General features: G+C 41.8%; 2 protein-coding genes across 10 annotated transcripts in view; one reads left to right on the plus strand and one right to left on the minus strand.

Moving 5' to 3' along the window:
- Window positions 1-175: 175 nt before the first annotated feature.
- Lyrm1 (LYR motif containing 1) lies at window positions 176-21,524 on the minus strand. Of its 7 annotated transcripts, XM_032892784.1 has the most exons (5): window positions 20,024-20,133; window positions 7,046-7,236; window positions 2,965-3,057; window positions 1,782-1,813; window positions 998-1,075 (listed from the first exon to the last, which is right to left on the minus strand). In XM_032892784.1, coding segments are annotated over exons 1-5 (354 nt in total). In that variant the 5' UTR covers window positions 20,061-20,133; the 3' UTR covers window positions 998-1,074. The 7 variants fall into 7 exon arrangements, with proteins under 7 accessions (XP_032748674.1, XP_032748673.1, XP_032748671.1 ...); XM_032892783.1 differs by lacking the exons at window positions 1,782-1,813; window positions 20,024-20,133 and adding an exon at window positions 21,450-21,524 and having other exon boundaries at window positions 176-1,075; XM_032892782.1 differs by lacking the exons at window positions 1,782-1,813; window positions 20,024-20,133 and adding an exon at window positions 20,913-20,971 and having other exon boundaries at window positions 176-1,075.
- Dcun1d3 (defective in cullin neddylation 1 domain containing 3) overlaps window positions 21,058-21,574 on the plus strand; it is a 42,966-nt gene continuing 42,449 nt past the window's right edge. Inside the window, exon 1 of one of the 3 annotated variants that reach the window (XM_032892773.1) lies at window positions 21,058-21,255. The gene's annotated coding sequence lies outside the window, so the exon portion shown is untranslated. Of the gene's footprint in view, window positions 21,256-21,346; window positions 21,557-21,574 lie in introns of those variants that run through there. The other 2 variants (XM_032892774.1, XM_032892775.1) reach the window with 2 other exon arrangements.

Genomic DNA, 21,574 nt, shown 5'->3' on the forward strand with positions numbered 1-21,574 from the left:
TTCCATATAAAGTTGAGAATTACTCTTTCAATGTCTGTGAAGAATTGTGTAAGAATTTTGATGGGGATTGCATAGACTCTGTAGACTGCTTTTGGTAAGACAATTCTCAACTGTTGGTAGTGGCCATTTTCCCTATGTTAACCCTACTGATATATGAGCATAGGAAATTCCTAAGTGCATCTTAAGTAATCACAGTTTATTTTAAAATAAACACATATGTTTAATTAAGGCATGTACTTTCATTTATCATCAGGGAGAGGGGTGTTATATTCCCATTAAAGAGATCACATGATCAGTTCAGTTTAGTGACTCGTGTCTATAATTTTAGTACTCGAGAAACTGAAGCAGGAGGATCAACACAAGGTCAACGCTTGTCTAGTCTACATAGAGAGTTCTAAGCCAGCAAGTGCTACATAGGAAATCCCTGTCTCAAAACAATCCCCTCCACACACACAAAATCCAACAAAACAACAAAGAAGTATGATCAATCCAAAGCTGCCCTTTATAAAGGGATAAATTTGGAAATTACAAGAGTCAGGAGATCACAGAAAAAGCCCACACAGAAACCAGTTTTAATCAAATGAAAATAACTTGTGGAAAAAGCTCTATAAAGTATTTTGGGAGCACAGCAGTTTTGGAGCCATGTGAACTTGCGGCAACTAGCTAATCCCTTCGCATCAGATGTGTGCTGAAAGGCCGCCCAGGAATTGCCTTCAGTCTTCCCCACAGGCCTCAGACAGCTCCCAAGGATGACATCAGGGAAGATGTGAAATCCATCAGCTCAAGCAGCAGCAAGACCCCGAAAAACCCTAGGGATGCCTGCAGCCACATGCCATAGGTGAAGACCAATTTTGGAGGTCTGAAAAGTATTTTGCTTCTAATCAAGGAGGGTATATTGCCTTGTTTATATTCAAAACCGAGTTGGCTCACCATTCTAAAAAGTAAAGTGTCTTCTTTGTTAGGAAACTTCATCATGAGACTTCAGATACAGTGGTTTGGAAAATTTTCTTAGTTTCTCCTGGGTTTGAAGTCCCCGGCCTCGTCGTGGGGTGAGACCCATTGGGGGTAGATGGATCTGAGTGGGAATAATGACATGAAGAATCATTAATCATTAGTGTAGCTTCTATTCACCGAGGACTTCCTGTTTTGAAATGCTAAATCTACCACAGACTCACTAATGTTTATATATCTGCATTCATTGATCTATCCTTACGAGAACCACCTAAGCAATTTTTAAATAATTTTTTCTCCATCTTTATTACATTGGGTATTTCTTATTTACATTTCAATTGTTATTCCCTTTCCCAGTTTCCAGGCCAACATCCTCCTAACCCCTCTCCCTCCCCTTCTATATAGGTGTTCCCCTCCCCATCCTCCCCCCATTACTGCCCTCCCCCCAGGAAGGCTCAGAGAAACTAAATACTGGCCTGTTCAAAACCATGCCCTAACTGGTGGGATCTGAAGCCAGAATCTGGTTTAGAGCTTGTACCCATCTCTTGCACTGTGCCTAGACACAGAAAAAGAACTACCAGATTGATTCAGCAAAATGGGCACCCAAAGAAGGAAAAAGAGAAGTTGAGTGAGTGCAAAGTTGGTTAGTGCATGATGGGCAAAGTCAGATGCCTACTGAGGTAGAAAGATGCTTATGCTATGGCTCTCATGGCTAATCTTGTGAGCAAATCTGATTGACTTTCATTAAGAATCATTTCTGGGTGTATGTGTGGGGGTATTTAGAGATAAGAACAGTGTATGAATTAGCAGATTCAACAGACTGCCCTCACCAATGTGGACGGCCATCCTCCAACCTAGTGGGCTTGAAAAAGGACAGAGAATGAATCCACTTCTTTTGCTTCTTGCTCACCTTATTTGAGCTGAGACATCTCCTTTTCTCTGCCTCCGCTCTAGATTTCTATCATCAGCCCCTTTGATTCTTAGGCCTTCTGGCTGACTGAATTATGTCATTAGCTTTCTCCTGGGTCTTTAGCCTCCATAACTATGCAATCTATCTCTACCCATGCATCTATCCTACTCTCCACCACCCACCCATCATCCACCATCCCCATCCATCCATCCATCCATCCATCCATCTGGATCTTCTGATCTCCTCCTTTTTAGTTCTATTTCTCTGAGGGACCCTAACTTGTACAAAGACGGCACAGTCTTTTTTTTTTTTTTAAAGATTTATTTATTTATAAGTACACTGTAGCTGTCTTCAGACACACCAGAAGAGAGCATCAGATCTCATTACAGATGGTTATGAGCCACCATATGGTTGCTGGGATTTGAACTCAGGACCTTTGGAAGAGCAGCCAGTGCTCTTAACCGCTGAGCCATCTCTCCAGCCCCGGCACAGTCTTATAATATCATACAGTGCAAACATTTAGAATTGAGGTAGAACTGTATACAAAGAAGCTCAGAAGAGATGAAATAAAATCAATATACCTAGAATTCCATGTATGAGAGAACGTGTGTGTGTGTGTGTGTGTGTGTGTGTGTGTGTGTGTGTGTGTGTGTGTGTGTACACATGTGTGGAAAACTAATATTACCAGGTAATTAAATCAAACTGATAAAGTATCAAAATAACTGCTTTTTTACATCAAAGAGTTGAAAACTGGTCATTTTAAAATTATATTGGCTTCTTCCAAAAGGTAAGAACTTTTAACTAAAAAGCTTTCCTTTTTATACTAAAGAAAATAAAAGCATTTCTGTAAAAATGGGTGAAGGCCCACAGAGCTTTATGAAGAGGAACTAGTTCCCCTTCCAGCTTGTGGGAAGCTGTACCGGAAGAGACTAGGCACTGCATCAGTGGACATAGTGACTTATTGGGAAGGGGTGGTGGCATGCAAGGAGAGCTTACTTCCAACGTGCTTCCTATTGTGGCTCTTGCTCCTCAGTAAGGATTAGCCCTCATAGTACATATTCTCAGAAAGACCTGCATTGACAAGGGTGAGTGCCCACACTTACCGGTCTGGGATAAGGAATCTGGTAATGCAGTCCAATCTCAATCCTGGCTGTGCATTCGTCTATACACTGTTTAATTAAGTCTGGGTCTGTGAGCTATTTAAGAGGAAATAAGCGAGGCATTTAGTATCTTTCTAGTAGTATATAAAATGTAATGTAGACTTCCTTAAACTTTTTAGTTCACTAGCCATGAAACTGGATATTGATAAAGGTCTTTCCCATGTTATCTTCCAGTTAGCCTTCTTATGAATCCCTCCAAAGTTAGTTTATGAATATACACACCTAAACACAGAGAATCAGCCTTTTAAAGACATTTCTCATTTTATTTATTATCCCGCATGTATAGTGCAGGAAGTGTGCACATGCCATAAAACACTTTTATGACAACTTTGTGGAGTTGTTTTCCTCCTTTTGTCTGTCTTTGAGTTCTAGGGATTGAACTTGGCTCGTCAGGCTTGGGTATTAAATACCTTTACTCAGTGAGCCATCTCACTGGCCCTGGCTTTTTCTTTATATAGATATCTTTATAAGTCTTGCTTTTTCATTAACATAATTTCAAGGCTCTTTTGGTATTCAGACATCAGAAGCTATTCTTCCTGCAAACTTTCAAAAATTCAACACCAGGCTTTAATATAATTTAACCATTGTATTGTTTATGAGCATTTCCGTTCTTTCCAGCCTTTCTGATTATAAACATTTCTGTTATATTCCTTCATGCAATTTTTTCTCACATGCCAATATATGTGAAAGATGAATTCTTAGAGCAGAGAATGTTAAGACAAAGGGGTTTCATAGGTTCATACATGTTTTCCACACTATTCCCAAGTTACCATCTAGAATTTACATCAATTCTTGTCTCCATCAACAATCTGCAAAGTTACATCACCGCCAACACCAAATGAGAGAGCTATTTCACATCCTCTCCACACTGACTCTCTTAAGCACTGGTTCTCGAGCTTTCTAATGCTTCTATCCTTTAATACAGTTCCTCATGTTGTAATGATCCCCCCACCATAAAATAACTTGTTGCTATTTCATAACTAAATTTTACTACTGTTATGAACTATAATATAAATATCTGTGTTTTCCCATGGTCTTAGGTGATGTCTGTGAAAAGGTCATTTGATCCCCAAAAGGGGTCATGACCCACCGTCTGAGAACCATTGCTCTAAAGAAATCTGGCTTTTAAGTAAGAATAAGATATTGGAGAATGGTTTACCTCATATTTTAAACTATAAATTGCCTTGCTCAAAAAGAAGCGTTGAAATCCCAAATCATTCAAATTGTGATAATGTAGTTTTGAGTAAAAGAATAAAATGTCTATTTTTGGAAAAAAGGGAAAAAAGCCACATAAAACAAACAAACAAACAAACAAAAACAAAACAAAATGCCAAATCAGGGAGAGAAACTTTCATTCAAAGGATGTAAAAAACCAAATCAAAACCAAAACCAAACAACCAAAAAACCAGCATATGGATTTTCTATCCATTTGTGAGTGCTTCAAAATAGCTTGAGAATTGCATCAGCTACAGATGACAATTGGTTGAAGTCTTGGCCCATGTGATTTGGAAATTCCAAGGGAGTTCTTGTCCCCTGGTGCTTCTTGGAGTTCCAGGAACAGCAGCACAGAGAACTCTGCTGAGTCCCTTAGGGCAGAGGCTCAACTCCCTGACCTCTGTAGCCTCAGAAGCTACAGTGCTGCTATTCACATTAGGAATGGATTCTCCTGTTGCCATTGGCCTGCTTGGGATTCAGAGCAATGAATAAGATACCTTTGGATCATTATTATTAAAGTCTTTGTGCAACTGGGTTATAATAAAACCCAGTTTTAGGACAATGATATTGCTAAGGAGGATTCTAGAACTCCAGTACTCCAACTATCATCTATACGAAGGTAGAGTTCTCCAAATTCAGCTATTCACAGGATGCTGCATGATTTTATAATATGCACACACCATCTTGTGTGTCATTCTCAGCCAATCTAGGTGAAGGCTCAAAATGATTCTGAAATAAATGAAAACCTAATCTTAAATAGTCCTCAGACAATTTCGTCTGCTCAGGTTTACTAGGTATATGCCACAGTATCCCCAACACCAGGCTGGACTCATGGGGTCATATCTCTGCCTTCAGCTACCAAATATACCATCTGAACAGAACACCTCTGATATATGAAGATGACAAAAAGGCACAGAGGAAGCCAGATGGGTGGCACATGCCTATAATCTCACTCACACTCAAAAAGACAGAGTTTAAAAGTATCTTCTGGATATGACAGGCCTATTTCATTTGTGAATTCACTGTAGCTGTGTTTGCCTGCCTAAGACCTATACCAGATCAAGCCAGGCCACATTCCAGCACAGGCAGGAGAGGCAGTCATGAGGCCCCACCCCTAGCTGAGGAGCTATTGACAGCTGATGGCTACTGGAGGAATGTGAGTCAGTTCTCTAAGGGTATGATCCCTGGTAGGTGGACAGCTCCACACCCACCAGTACATGAGCAGTACAAACTGAACTCGGTGCTTTATTAAAAACTGTAAGAATGAGGGCATGAAGTTGAGGTAGATAGGGTGAATCTTGGAAAAGTTCAGGGGTAAATATTATAGAACTATATTGTGTACATGTATGAAAATTTTAAAGGCTGGGTGTGGTGGCACATAGACACCTTTAATTCCATCACTTAAAATAGGATGGTGGCTCTCTTGAGTCACAGGATAGCCATGGCTATACACAGTCACTGCTTTTAAAACAAATACTTAGTAAAAATATGTTTTAGAAAACCAAACGATAAAGTGTGGATGCTTTGGGGTTTCCATCAGATTATGTGAGTTTGTCTTGATTTTAATTCTTCTACTTTTTACCTAACTAAAGTATCTGTGAGAGAGACCTTATTTTGATTTTTAATTTATTTATATCCAAAATACCTGGTCTAGGGTTCAGCACACGGTGGGATACTTTAATAAGGACTAACTAAGAACAAAGAGTTTTCACACTGGCAGCAGGTGACAGGAGCTACAAGAAGAAAAAGGGGCAGGGGAGAGGGAGCAGCTAGGGAGTCAGGTGTTATAAACAGATAACTAGGCTGAGGTGAGTTCCTGCAGGTAGGTGGTCAGAAACAAAGGCTGGGCCAAACTTGGTGACATGTCTTCATTACAGGCACTCAGAAGACAGAGGCAGGGAAATCTATGTGAGTTGTTGGGAGTCTAGCCTCGTCTACATAATGGGTTCTAGGATAGCCAGGGCTAAATAGACCCTGTTTTGAAAAAGAAAAAAGAAAAAAAAAACCAAAACAAATCAAACAAAGGAAAAGAAAAACAAATGTAAGAAGAAAATAACCAAGTCCAGGTACTGAAGCATGGCTACAACACCCAGGCTGCCCTTTAGCTAGAATGCGAGTGGTAGTAGGTACTACAGAGAAACAGCCAGAAAGACACAGGCGGCGGGACAGAAGCAGAGAAGCTAAACTGGGGGACACTGAACAGAAGTGAGCAAGCAGAGCCCGGGACAGTCACCTTTCATCCTGGTGCCAGGCAGTTTTCCCAAGGGAAGCTAGCCAGTGCTGGGTGCTCTGTCAGGGTGGTGCCCAGGTACTTGGTGGTGCTAAACTAGTTAGAAGCAGCCTTGCTCTTTGCAGTGCCTCTCTGATGGCCAAAGAGCTTGTAGCTAAGTTATGGGAGGAGCTCTGCGTCTTTTTCTACATTATAAAATGAGTTTATAACCAGAAGGCTTTGATTGCTTTATGAATTGAGAAAAAGCATTTTAATTCACACCACCCTGGGAGTGGCTGGTCATTAGGATGTGAGGAACAGCCCTTACTGGCATGACTTCTGTCACCTGGCTCACAGGGTCTACTGAGGATGCTGAGCCTTTTACTGGCTGGACTGAGACCTGGTTGATCCAAAAGATGGAAACTCGGGTTGGGCTTGACTTTCTAGTATTGGCTAAACTGGCAAGCCTACCCAAGCTGCATTCTGGGCCCTTCCTAGATATGGGAATCGGATGGGTCTTCAGTTAAGGTAAGAAAGAAATGAATAAACACTACAGGAAGATTCTCTGTTCCTTGCCATGTCCAGATGGGGCCTACTTACATTTTTGTTTTTCTGGAACAGTGTTCTGGCTTCATTTAGTATGTACTGTTTTTCTTTGATGGTGTCTTCCATCTGGCCTGATGCTGCCTGCCATTTCCGTGCAAGCCTGAAAATGCTTCGGTAGAGGCCAAGGACTTCTTGTCGGGTTGCTGCTGTCATCTTCAGACCCACCAGAGTAAGGGGAGGAAGACCTACATAAAGATGCAGTTTGACAGTAGGCAGCCAGGCAGATGTACAGTTTTTGAATCAAGATTTTTAATTAGTCTAGAAATAACTGCTCCTATTCCACAGATATGCGGGCAGAGTAGAAACAGCCGTGAAATAGTTCTTTTGCGCTCTCTCCTCCCATCTTCTTGTTTTGTTTGTTTATTCATTTTAAGTCAGGGTTGGTTTCTATGTATAGCTTTGGCTATCCTGGAACTAGTTCTATAGACCAGGCAGGCCTTGAACTCACACAGATCTGCCTGCCTCTGCCTCCTAGAGTGTTAGGATTAAAAGCATTTGCCACTTCTTCTCAGTCCATCCTCTTGTTTTGTTTTGTTTTCCCTGAGATTAGGTTTCTTCTGTCTAGCTTTGGCTGTCCTGTAGACCAGGCCAGCCTTGAACTCACAGAGATCTACCTATCTCTGCCTCCCAAGTGCTGGGATTAAAGGCAACACCTTTGTCTGCTATCATCTTGATTATTGAGACAAGAGTTAGTTAATCCTGTCTGGTCAGGAAGCCATACTTGGCCCAGATTGGCTCTTCATCCATCCTGCTTCAGCCTCCTGAGTCCTAGACTTACAGACCTTAACTGGCAGTAATTTGCTGTTTGCTATGAGTCCCCTTTTACAAATATGGCAAGACAAAATTCACATTTATTATTTTTTAAAAATACCAACCAGAACACCTCAGAAATGATGATTTTAGTTCCCACTCTGGTAAATACACAAGGCTGACTGAATGCCTAGAAAGCATTCTTGGTTTGTTTTGTTGAGACAGGGTCTCACTGTGTAGTCGTAGGCGATCCACAACTTGTCTTGTTTGATTAGAGGATGGAGTCTCATATAAACCAGACTGGCTTTTAACTTGATCCCCCTATTTCTACCAACCAAGCAGATAGTATTTGTTACATGGTGCTGACCGCAGCAGACATTCTGAAATGAGGGCCTGGAGATACCAGCTTTTTTGATAGCTTATGACTAGGTAAGAGGACTGGGCCTGGTAGCACAGGCCTGTAATCCCTGCACTCAGATGGCTGAAGCAGGAAGATCATGAGTTCCAGCGAGTTTGAGATGCATCTTTAAAAACAGTGGTATTACATGCTTTTATAACATGAAATCTTAAAATCACAGTTCTCATTTTTGAAACCGCAGTTACCATATAAATCAAATAGAAGCAGTCTCAAGGCTCTGCTTTACCCAGAGGCTGTAAGGTTGTAGTTTCTCTTAGTTTAGAAAACATTTCTCAAAACTAATTTCTTGACCAATAAGAATGGTACAACTGAGTATCTTTCTCAGAAGAGCTTCTAACCCTTCTTACTTTTTCTAGGAAATACCACCAGTGGATATGACCAAATGAGAACTGACCTAAGTACACAACTTCAAGCAGTGTCTTTTCTGTAAATTCTTCTTAGTTTTAATGAAATATTTCAGATACAAAAGGACAGAGAATAACATAATAGCTTCTTATATGGTTTGAAGAACAAGTTGTGGAAACACTTGATGCTCCCATTGGACCTCTTCCAAAGCAATCCTCTTGGGGGTTGGGGGACAGTATTGCACTATTTACCCTTGGCTGACCTAGAATTCTCCATGTAGACCAAGCTGGCCTTGAAATCAAGAACTGCCTCCCTCTGCTTCAGGGTGTTAAGTAAAATTAAGGGCATGCACCACTGTGTACATTGTCTTTTCCCCTTTGGTTGAAGGTCCCACCATTCTGACTGCTATTTATCATTGCCACAAATCCTTTACATTTGCTATACAAGACATTACAAGCTTAGAACTTCATATATATTCTATAAGCTGTACTTTTGTGTCTATTGAATTTGCAATTCTCGTTGTCACACTGAGCTCTAGTTCTGACATCACTGCTGCAGGTCAATCCACTTTACCAAGAGATCCCAGTGCACTTGTCTATTCTACTGATGGATATTTTATAACTTGTGCAAAACTTCAGTCTAATTTTTAATATATATTTCTATGTGTAAAACTTGAGAAAAAAGTACCAAGAAGGGGGATGTGTGAGGGGGAGACAAATCCTTAGAGTTCTTAGTCAGATTTAGAATAATGGCTATATGATGCCTTAGACAAGAGGACAGGCAGGAAAGACAGATGTGGTGCACATCTGTGAACACATCCATGAGTCCTGAGCTTTTGTTTTTGTTTTTTGTTTTCCAAACAGGTTTATCAGGATTGGGATGGAGGTTGAAGGCTGTCATTTAGGAACACAATCCATTCCCAACTCCCTGCCTGGGGATGGAATGCTTTAGGATGGTCCTTAGTTTATGAGAATCCCAGCTGCTAAAGAATGGCAGGTTTGTATATCTACATACATATAGATATAGAAATTCTTACATGGAACTCACTTTGTATAGAATTTCTTATTTGAAGCTGACTGCCCCTCTTACTCCTGACGCTGGTAATTGTCTTGAGCAATAAGGAGTGAACCAACTTTAACCATTTGATGAAAAGCTTGAAAGCACTGCTTCCCCAATCCAGATCTAAAAGCTTAAAGGATTAAGGTTATATATACACAACAGCATCCACAACGCTTCCAAGAAACAATGCTTAAAGGCATTCCTAAAAACCAAGTGAGAACACTGTGGGTAAGAAAGACCCAGATGACACAATGACATTTTTCCTGGTAAGGAAACAGGTTTCTGAGTTTCAGGCTCTCCCTAAAACTCCATGGTTTCATCTGAAAACATGTGAGTCAGTTCCTGTGAGGGGCAGTGGCATCAACTAAAGACTGGTTCACTTCCCTGTTATCAGCAGACGACTTTCAGCTACCAGAGGAAAGGAAAGGTCAAACATATTAAAAACCTAGCAAATTTCTCAAAGCCTGGCTTTTTTTTTTTTTTTTTTTTTTTTTTTATTAACTTGAGTATTTTTATATACATTTTAATGTTATTCCCTTTCCCGGTTTCGGGCAAACATCCCCCCCCTCCCCTTCCTTAGGGTGTTCCCTCCCAACCCTCCCCCCTTGCTGCCCTCTCCCCAACAGTCTAGTTCACTAGGGGTTCAGTCTTAGCAGGACCCAGGGCTTCCCTTCCACTGGTGCTCTTACTAGGATATTCATTAGGAACGAGGTCAGAGTCCAGGGTCAGTCCATGTATAGTCTTTGGGTAGTGGCTTAGTCCCTGGAAGCTCTGGTTGTTTGGCATTGCTGTACATATGGGGTCTCGAGCTCCTTCAAGCTCTTCCAGTTCTTTCTCCGATTCCTTCAACAGGGGTCCCGTTCTCAGTTCAGTGGTTTCCTGCTGGCATACGCCTCTGTATTTGCTGTATTCTGGCTGTGTCTCTCATGAGTGATCTGCACTCACATTTTGATCATCCGTCTTGAGTTTCATTTGTTCTAGGCATCTAGGGTAACTCAAGCATTTGGGCTAATAGCCACTTATCAATGAGTACATACCATGTATGTCTTTCTGTGATTGGGTTAGCTCGCTTTAATTGGCTCTCTCTTATTACTCTAAGAACTCTGATCATAAGCTATAACATGACACACAAGACCTGCAATTAGGTTACTCAAGGTAATGACTACTGACAATTGACACTTAGTAAGACTATTTTGAAAATACTTTAATTAGTGTGTGTTTTGAAAAACTAATCCAGAAAGGAAGATAGGTGAGATGATTTGCCAACATCAGGTGACCTAGAAAATCCAAGTGGCAAAGACTGCCAGGAGAAAAGTCAAAAGCTATCTTCACTTTTGTATATGAACAGGTATAGCCTGTTCTAAGTCTTGGAAGAAAAGTCAAAAGAGAAAAATGTATCTTTTGTTGTTTTCTTTCTGGGTTTCTTTGAGTTCTTTGGGAGGAAACTATGATCTTCCTGACTTTGGGGTGCACACTCACATTTTCCTCTCTTCATTAATTTTTATTTTATTTTATTTATTTTTAAGACAAGGTCTCACTATACAGCTCTTGAGAGAAAATACTAAGGAAAAAAAAAAGGCTTAGGTAGACTAGGCTGGCATCAGATTCCCAGAGATCCACCTACCTCTGCTTCCTAAGCTCTGAGATTAAAGGTATGTGCCATGACACCTCACCTGATCCTGTTTTTTACTTGACCAATCTCTCTATTCATCCTTTAGCGCCTCAAGAAAACACGGATGTCTCAGAACAGCCTTCATACTCCCTAGATTCTCCTTAACCACACACATTGGGTTAGGAATCATTGACTATTGATAGTTGTTCTTTATAGGATACATTACTCAAGTTTTGGTGTGTTAATGTCTATTTTCCTCCGATAGACTCTCATCTTTACAGGGACAGTTACTACATGTCTTATTTACTGCTGAACTACCAGGGACTCAGCAAACGTTTCCTGAAAATGTGAGAATATCTCATGGTACAGAAAGCTTGAGATTCAAATACTGCATTAGTCACCCATAAACATTTTAAAAAGTGCTTTTTGGAATTTTCTTTTTCGTCTTAGAAAGCAGCACCTCATTTACTAGAGTTGACATTTCCTGAAGGTCTTCTTATCCGAGGATTTAAGTGGCTTCAAACTAACATTCTCTCAGGATTAATGCAAACCCAGGCAGCCTTTATCTTTATTTACAGATGGTCAAGAATTGATCTTAGACAGTAGTGAGGTCTACTGGGAGTTTCCTTTAGCAACATAAGGAATAGTTACTGTTCAGAAATCAGGACTTCAGTCTAAAGTGGTCGTGAAGTCTATTCTTAAGGAATTTTCAAGGTTTTCTGGCATTTATTCTGGATCAGCACTACTTGAAACATTTGTTCCTTTTTTTACTTCTTTAACCAAATCTCAGGATGAAGAAAGAAAACACAAGTGTGATGGGTGGGATTGTGACTGCAAGGCGTCTCCTCTTTTAAAGGCTGTACTGCCTGCATGAGCAGATAAAACTTATTACTGAGATAAAACTTATTATTGAGTGCGTATTTTACAATAGTCTGGCACATTTTGCTGCTAGTATGTTTTGCTATCTGGTACTCAGTTGGGAGAGGTTCCTAACGCAGATATCTCAAAATTAGATTGTGGAGATGATTTCAGATACACAATATTCACATTTATTAGTTGTCATTACTTTAATGCATACTAGAATGACCCACCAAACCCATGATACTGATTTTGGTGTGATGTAGGGTTGGGTATGAATAAATGTATTCAGAAAATTTCTAATCAGTGTATTATGTTCATACCTGTAATCTCGACACTCAGAAGGCTAAAGTAGAAGGGCTGCCACAAGTCTAGGGGTAGCCTGGTCTACAAAGTGATCAGGTCACTTATGTCCAAAGGTACATAGCAAGACCCTGCTTCACTGTGAAGCCTATGACTGTGTTGGCTGACCCTTCTCTTCAGAATGCTTCTTTTCTACTTGTCATCTCTCCTACTAAAAGAGATACCTATACATTACCCAATGTTCCCAGAGTACTCTTTCCCCAGGGCCTAGCACAAGCCACCTAGTGCTCTTCTGCAGTTATTTTGCATCCTTTTCTCTCTAGATTTTTCTGCCTAGCTCCTGGAGAGCAGGAACTTTATCCTACTCATTACAGTAACAACAAAACAACAACAACAACAACAACAACAACAACAACAGCTACATTTGCTTTGCATTTACCATGGGCTTCAAGCTCTGCAAGGTACTTTACATATAACTGTAAACATCACAGCAATTCAGTAGGCAGATGCTGCTTCTATTCTCATTTTACAGAGGGACCTGATGTAAAGAGAGATTAGAAAGTCTAATCTGGAATTAGAGCTCAAGTTGTTAGTAACTAAATACATTGCTTGGTCTCAATAAATGTTTAATATCTGTTGCATGCTTTAAAGAGCTTAATCAGTACAAAGGAAGTGAAACAATTCCATTAAAACAAGCCACAGAATTCTATTCTCTTCCCATACAAAGAGCCACGGAAGTATTTTGCACCTTGGTATGGTTTATAAAAATCCCCACCTGCCCTTCTTCAAAAAGAATTTTATATACCAGGACCCTTAAATGGAGGCTGTGCACCTGCTTGGAATGCTCTACTCTTTCAGTTCTCTGTGGTAACCCCTCTGACTTTCAGGGGAGCTGACATCAGAGTGAGATGAGGAGGAGACTCATCACACTGTTACACCCTGCAGGCTTTAAGTCCCCTTTGCCAACCAACCAATAGATTGATCCTCTCAGCATTTATTGGACAGGCCTACCATATCCAAGATCATGGAGGTCTGGGGATATTTTACCTTCTAGTAGCAGAGACAGACAATATACAAGAAAATCAAAGAATTTCACAGTCATATATTCTGAATGAAATGAAAAGAAATGGGAGATGTTTGGGGGCTTAGAATATTTGACTGGAGTTCTGTGAAGAAGACTAATAATGGGAGGTTAAGGGGAGTGTGGTACAGGGAAGAGGGTAGCAGGAGCAAAGATCTGGAGCAGGCAAGACAGAATGTCAGAATGTGAATATGAGGACATGTCAAAGATGCTACAGGTTAACATGATGATGGTAATCTTGGAAAGCTCACTGAAGCATGAAAATATATACATATTTTCACACACATATATATGGTGGTGGTATATGCCCTTAATCCTAGCACTTAGGAGGCAAAGGAAGTTAGATCTCTGTGAGTTTGAGGCCAGCCTGGTCTACAAATCGAGTCCAGGAGAGCCAGTATATGCATATGTGCATAATATGAGTGCAGAAGCCTGAGGTCTGAAGAATTGGGTCCCCAGAAATGGAGTTATAGATGGTTGTGAGTCACCATGTGGGTGCTGGTAACCAAACCTGGGTTCTTTACAAGAGCAATAACTTGCTTTTAACCCCTCAGCCATTTCTCTAGTTCCCATTTAGGAGTTTAAAAGACAATTCTGTTTCCACAGATGAAGTTTATAAAGTATGACTCTGGTCTCAAGAATGTCAAAATTCCAGCTGCTGGACTCTCTTGAGGCTTTGCTTTCTCCTCAAGAAAAATTTCTGCAGCATAAACAGAAGAAGGGACAGAAGGAAAGGGGGAAAATCCATTCCATTCCCTTTAAGGAAGACCTGAGACTTGGATATCATTTCTCCTTGTCATAGCTCCCTATAGTCGAAATTTCTCTCTCAAGTACTCCATGATTTGGGGTGGGGATGGGGAAGGCTGTGAAATCATCCAAACAAAAATCAGTCCCGCTGCCCTACCTTTTTAGATATGACACCCTTCTTGCCTTGAGAAGTCCTCAAATCACACAACCAGAATACCCTTTCTTTGCCCCCACTATTGCTTTCTCCATCTACCCTCTAGCCTTCTATTGGAGCATCATTCCAGTGTAGGGGCTGTGGCAGTGCACCTGTGTGCATCTCTAACATCTCTACCTTACCCCTACTTATCATACTCTAATGTTCTTTGGTAAATTTTAAAGGTTAACTTTATTATATTTTATTTACTTATTGTGTATATATGTGTCATGCCAATTTGTGCAACTATAGGTCAGAGGACAAATTGTGGGAATCGGTTCTTTCCTACCATGTATATCCTAGGAATGGAACTCAGGTTGCCAGTTTTGACATCAGGAGCCTTTATACACTGATCTATCTTGCTGGCTAATTTTCTATCTAACTGGATCTTGCTTCTTTCATTGTTTGAGACTATATTGGGAGAGGTGGTAAAGATAGAGGACCAGATAGAGTCTCATTCCTTATACTTCTAGGCCTGATATACAATTGGGGCATGAAAATCTCTTGTTAGAAGAATAAATTTATACACATGGAATGGTCATCAATAATATTCAATCTCATCCTGAGATATACACCATAGCATTTGGAGGAGAGTTCCCAATTAATGTCTAAGAGCTTGGGTCACCAAAATGGCTTGGCAGATAAAAGCACATGCTGTACAAGCCTGACAATCAGACTTTGATCCCTGGAACTCATTTCAAAGGAGTAAAAGGAGAGAATTGACTCAACAAAGTTGTCCTCCAACAGCCACACATGAGCTAGAGCCCATCACCTACTAATAAGTAGATTTTTTGTTTTTTGAGACAGGGTTTCTCTGTGTAGCTCTGGTTGTCCTGGAACTCACTCTGTAGATCAGTCTTTGAACTCAGAGATCTGCTTGCCTCTGCCTCTAAGTGCTAGCAATAAAGGAGAGTGCTAACACCACCCAGCTAATACATGAATTTTAACAAAAGATTCCAGGGCACTGAAAACAACTCTTGTGTTGTTTTGGGGAGGCTTATGGTTCAAAAGAGAGCTCTTTAAGACTCACATCTATGATATAATCCTCACTTCTTTTAAGGCCACTAATGGCTTGTCCACTAGCCCAAAAGGCCTTATTCCTGTGAGGATTAGAATCAATGAAATGGAAAATTGTTTTTTTCCTCTTGAAAACTAATCATCTTGGGGACAAAGGCACATTGTATCCAACAATCTAATTTTAAAATCAACCCAGAGAACTATAATTTAATGCAGTTGTCATTTGGGGAAATGTTTCATTTGAGACAGGATCTATTGTGTAGTGCTGGCTGTCCAGGAACTTGCTATGTAGACCAGGATAGTCTCGAACTCAGAGATTCCCCTACATCTGCCTGCCTCCCAACTGTTCTGATCAAAGGTGTACGATACTATTCCCAGCCTTGAAATGATTTTGATAGCACCAATAATCATGTTCACTGGGCTCAGCCTGTGCCTCAGTTTCTCAGTAGAGTTTCTTCTTTGGCAGCCCTAGGGATTACATAAGCAAGGCACACACCTTACACTAACCTCATCCCCTAGTCATCCTTTTACTTTGGTTTTGAGATTGTGTCTCACCAAGTGGCTTTGAACTCACTCTATTATCCAAGAAGGGCCTTGAACTTTTCATCCTCAAGAGCAGCTGGGATTATAGGTTTGTACCACCAAGCTTCACTCCTGGTTCAGGTTCTTAAATGGTAATAAGCAGCCACAGAATAGTTTTCAGAGTTGTGAGGATTATTCATGAGATATTTCATTAAAACACTGAGTACTACCAAGTAAAGGTATACCTTACTTGAAAAGGAGGAAATGAGGATAGTGAGCCTTTTATCTATGGTTAGCTTTGTCTGCAGAGAATGGAAAAGTATGTAGACTGTTTGTGAGTTTGTTGCTTTGTGGTAGTAATGGATTTTCCTAAAGCTATTTCCCTCTGATCATTAATAATCCCTGTACAGTAAAAGGCTATTGTTCTTCAGTATAAGTAAATAACACTGCTGGAGACACTGCTTATCTTCAGACCACAGTGCGCGGTTCTTACTGGAAATGTTAATGCAGGTGCCAGCATTGAATCACGACACCACTTTCCTTCCTATGTCTCTTCTTTTATCTCTTTCTAACTCTTTACAATCCTGCTCTTTTCTCTTAGAGCTATTCCCTGCTTTTGTCAGACACTGGCTGGTACAATGAATGATTTTATTGTCACAACAACTGAACAATCTTCAAGTGAAACTGTGCCCTATAGATTCCTGGTCCCTTAGTTCCCTGCACACACACACACACACACACACACACACACACACACACACACACACACACACACACACACACAATTTCCTGTCCTAGATTTTTTTGGTGATTAGAATCTGAAGAGGGAAGTAATACCACACAGTTGTGCAATCCTCAGGATACACTCGTTCAGTATATTTCACACCACAATTCTCTGAAACAGCATTTACTTTATGCAAAAAAACCCCAAAACCAAAAAGCCCAAGAATATGATGTATCAGAGATGGACTCAGGAAAAGATGTAGATGACACTTTTATCAAATGGAAAATAAAATTAGGTTAGATTCTGAAACATGGGAAGTCATCAGAACAAAGGGGAAATCCAAAATACAAATATCAGAAAGATTCCTGAAGTGACTATTTAAAGCAAAGCAACAGGAGGCAATCATGCATCCTAAACACAGATGTTCCTTGACTTGCAGACAGTGCTAGCTCCTGATAGTTTCCTAAACTAAAAACATGCATTTAACACAGCTAGCTAATCCTTTCAATGTCACAGCCTAGCAACACAGTAAGTCTTGGTTCTATTTGCTTGTTGTTGAGACAGGGTCTCACTATTTAGCTTTGGCTGTCCTGAAACTTCGAATATGAATACAACTTACAGAAATGCTCTTACCTCTGGGATTAAAGGTATGTGCTACTACCCCTACCAAGTGCTGGTTCCTCAACCTCATGGCTGACTGGATGTGGGGTCTGGCAGCTGCTGACCAACATTGGGACTATTTCCAGCTCAGGAAAAGATTAAAATTTAAAATATAAATTTTAGAGAGTTATCATTTTCATATCATTGAAAAGTAGAAATTATTTTCATGTTGGGAACCATTAGTATATCTTAACAGCAATGAAACACACATCAGGATTAAATGCATATGTGAGACCAATTCAATACTGCAATATTGCATCAATCAGGCAACTTATTCAAGACAGAAATTCTTAGTGGAAATCAATTCATAATAATTCAAAATAAATGGCTATACTATTCCTTACCAGAATGCTATTTGTTTATTGAGACAAAGTTTTATTCTAGAACCCTGACTGGACTGGAACTCAATTGGCTGATAGACCTGGTCTTAAAACTGTGATGATTCTCTGGCCTCAGCATCCTGGATCATTGGATTACAAGCATGTGCCAGCAGATTTAAGAAACAAAAACATTAGCCAGAGGTGTTCAAAACCAGTTATCCAAAATCAGCTGTGTGACAGATATAAGGGAGGAGCTGCAAACAAGTCAATGGTAGAGACACATGATTCTCCAGCAAGAATCTTCAACTATTCATAGCAAGTAGGAAAGTCAGAGAGCCCAAACACTATTTTAAATCCCTCCTTTGTGACATTCTTCTAAGAAACTGGATTAGAAGGTGTAAAAAGTCTTTGGTGGATGCTGGGTGTGTCCTGCAACACCTTTAATCCTGGCACTTGGGAGCGGAAGGCCAGTCTTCCTACAGAGCAAATCCTAGGACAGTCATGGCTATGAAGAGAAACTTTTGTCTCGGAAGAATAAAAACAAACAAGGCTTTGATGACAATACTTTGATGACCATGTTTTCAGAACATTCTACAAGGACTCTCTAGTTAGTTACCAAATGAGGAACTTTATTTTTAGGGCCACCAACTCCTGACTAGACTGTCCCAAGAGCAGAAACAATGTCTGTCTGGCTTTACTTGTGTGGAATGATTTGCACTCAAAGTCTTTAAATTCTTTCAGTGTTTCAATCCAACACTGAACAAAAGAACTGTTTATGGTAAAACTCTTCTGTCTGATATAACCAACAGGGCAGAGACCAGCCACATGCAACTATTGAACATCTGGAATATGTATCTAAGGAACTAGTTAAACTTAGTCACATGTGTTAAGCAGCTACATACAGACAGTACAGTTCTCAGGTCAATTACAAATCAAATGTTGGCTTGGGAGTGGGTGTGAGGGGAGATGCTTATGGCCCACTTGGGGCATAAGCCATACACAAAGGATAAGCAACTCCAGCTTCAGCTGTGTAGGGATTCTAGGAACCTCAGACTGGTGTTGCCAGACTGTCCGAATTTCCTAATGAAGCCAAAAGTCTAGATTCTGATGTTCAATTTTTAAAAACTGGCAAGCATATTCTAAGAAAGAAGAATTTAAATCATGCTGCGGGCTGAACAATATGCTTGCAGACATTATCTGTCTTGCCAGCTTGCAACTTTTAATCTAGGCCAACCCTATCAGCTCAAAGAATAGGACCTTTTCCAAGGCCACCCTGCAGATCCAAGAATGAAACCCAGCCCTTTGGATACCCTTTCCATTGAGATTCACTATAATGGTAGTGGCCTTTGCAGCAGCAGGGACAAAACTCCCTTTGTAAAAATCCCAAGGTTGAGCTGGGTGTGGTGGTACACACCTTTAATTCCAGCACTCCAGAGGCAGAAACAGGTGGATCTCTTTAGTTTGAGGCCAGCCAGGTCTATAACCACTGCTACCAAGAGAAAGAAAAGCACATGCACATACACACATAACCCAAACCAAACCAAAAAAGAATTCCAGGGTTGGTGATCTCATAAGGTGTTTCTACGGAGATACAACAAAATAATTGGACCCCATGGGCACAAACATGTAAACCAACATTTATCAAAGAAATCAGACAATGCACATACATTACTTATGTACAAAAACACTGACAGCTGGGAGAGCAGGAAGAGATTTGAGCGAGGTCTTCCAGAGATGACGGTGGATCCTATTGTTTAAAAATATTAAAAGGGGGGGGGCTCCTTATTTCTGAGGTGCTATTCTTACTGAGCTTCCTACTGGCTTCTACCCTTCTGGGTGGTCTCTAATGTGAGGAGACCTAAGGAGTTTGGGAACTTTCCTCATCTACTACCTATTTCAAGGTCTAAGAACAAGCTCTACATTTATTATCTCCACCCAATTTGATTTGGCTTCCAACTTGTCTACCTCATTTCTGGACATCTTCATTCAAGCTGTAAAATGACTTTCAACACACGTTCCAGAGAGCTTAAGATATTCCTTCCCAAACTGTTTTCTCTAGGGAGACATCTCTGGTTTCATATTCTCCCACACATTTTGTATCCAATTCAGCAGTCTGGAATGTTCAAGCTCCCAAATATATTATGAATCAATTCTCTTAATTTCCATGTTTCCAACACCACTGTCATCTCCCATGGCCTTAGCAACAGCCCTTTAACTACCTACTTTTACCCAGCAGCAATTTTTAAAAATGTTAAGTAAGGTTTGGCTATTCATTACACTTCGGCAAATAATACAAAGGCCAAACCCTTGCGATTTCTCCAACTCCAAGACTTCAGTCTTCTGCCTTTTGTTTAAAACGTTACCCATGCTTCCACGTAGGCAGTTCCTTCCTTCTCCCATTCTCTTTTCCTCTTAAACCTGCAAGAGGCCTTCTAACCACGCCATTCAGCATCTGGGGCAGCTGCCATCCTCTGCACTCACTTACTTATTAATGAAAAGTTCAGGAACAAGGTTTCCTTTATTTTGTCATTTGCTCATCTTGGTAATCAAACTAGCCTTCATCATCCCTTGAAGTCTGATTCCTACATCCGGGCTCCTTTGGGTGGCCTTTCTCAAGGCAGGCACCTCGCTAAGCCTCCTAGAACTGCCCCTGTCGCTTTCCATTTACATTCGAAAGTCTGAAGGGTCCCGAGCAGGATCTTGCCCACGTGCCAGTTCCCTTAGGCAGTTCTCCCGAGGCCAGTGGCGATGACACCAAGCTGCCCTCGAGGGGCTGGGGTCACACAGGCGCGTCTCCTAGCAACCCCACACCAGCTTCTCATCCCTGCCCCAGGGAAGCCAACCCCTTTCCCCAGTCCCCCGCGACCGGAGCCGGCTTCTCCATCCTTACACTCACTCAGCGTCACTCCTGCCTTCCCCCACCCACAGGAGTCGGCTGGGAAGAGGCGGTGCCAGGAGCTCTGCCGAGCCTTGGCCACACCGGGCTCTATCGAGCAGGTCCGGCAGGCTAGGCCGGGCCAAACCACCGGGCGGACCGCTGTGGCAGCATGAGGCCCAGGTCAGAGGTCGTCTCAAACCTCCTGAAACTTTCAGATCTAGCCGACTCCCCGCCGCACTCAACAACTGAGCTAACCTCCCTCTCCTCCAGCTTTCCGTTTTACCCTCTCGTTAACTCCTTCCCCCATTTCTAGTCAGAAGATGGCCTGGCCCAGTTCCTAGCCCACCCTCCACCGGTCCCCGCCTTGCCCTTACTTGGAGACGGCTTCGGACGTCCCCGCGTACGTCGTGGCGTCACCTTCCTCGTTCCTGTCCCCGCCCCTCTCCCATTCTCTCCCATTCTCTCCCTCCTTGAGCCAGCGGCCGGCGGGGTTACCGGAAGTGATGATGCAGGAGGCAATGGAGGGGGCGGGGCTTCGGGGCGGCCGCCGCCGGTGGGCTGCAGATGAGGAGGAGGCGGCGGCCGCGGTGGCAGAAAAGGCGGCGGCGGCGGGGGTAGGGAGCCTGGAAACGCAAGCGGGGATGGTAGGTAGTTTGGACCCGCCGGGCCGCCGTCGTTTCCAGAAAGGGTTTGACTGGAGGAACCTCTGGAGCAGCTGTGAGTTTGGAGGGGGGAACTGAGGAAAAGGGGGAGCATTGAGAGATGAAGGGCGGGGGTTGGTTCCTTCGAGAAAGGGGTGGTGGTGGAAAGGGAGGAGTGCAAATCAGCGCCTTGTCTGGACTGGTCCCTCTGGAAGAAGAGGCTGTGAGGGGAGCCTGTGGCTTGTCAAGCGCAAGGCTCAGAAAACTTACCTACTGTCCCTGCCTGTCCATCGCCAGCACCCCTCAATCCCGGGTCTGGGGACCTGGGGCTGTAGATCCCCGGGGAGGGTCTGCAGACTCTGAGCTGAAAGTCCAGGGTAAGAGCCGTGAGATAG

This window comes from Rattus rattus, chromosome 2, assembly GCF_011064425.1.
Source record: "Rattus rattus isolate New Zealand chromosome 2, Rrattus_CSIRO_v1, whole genome shotgun sequence".
Classification (NCBI taxonomy): domain Eukaryota; kingdom Metazoa; phylum Chordata; class Mammalia; order Rodentia; family Muridae; genus Rattus; species Rattus rattus.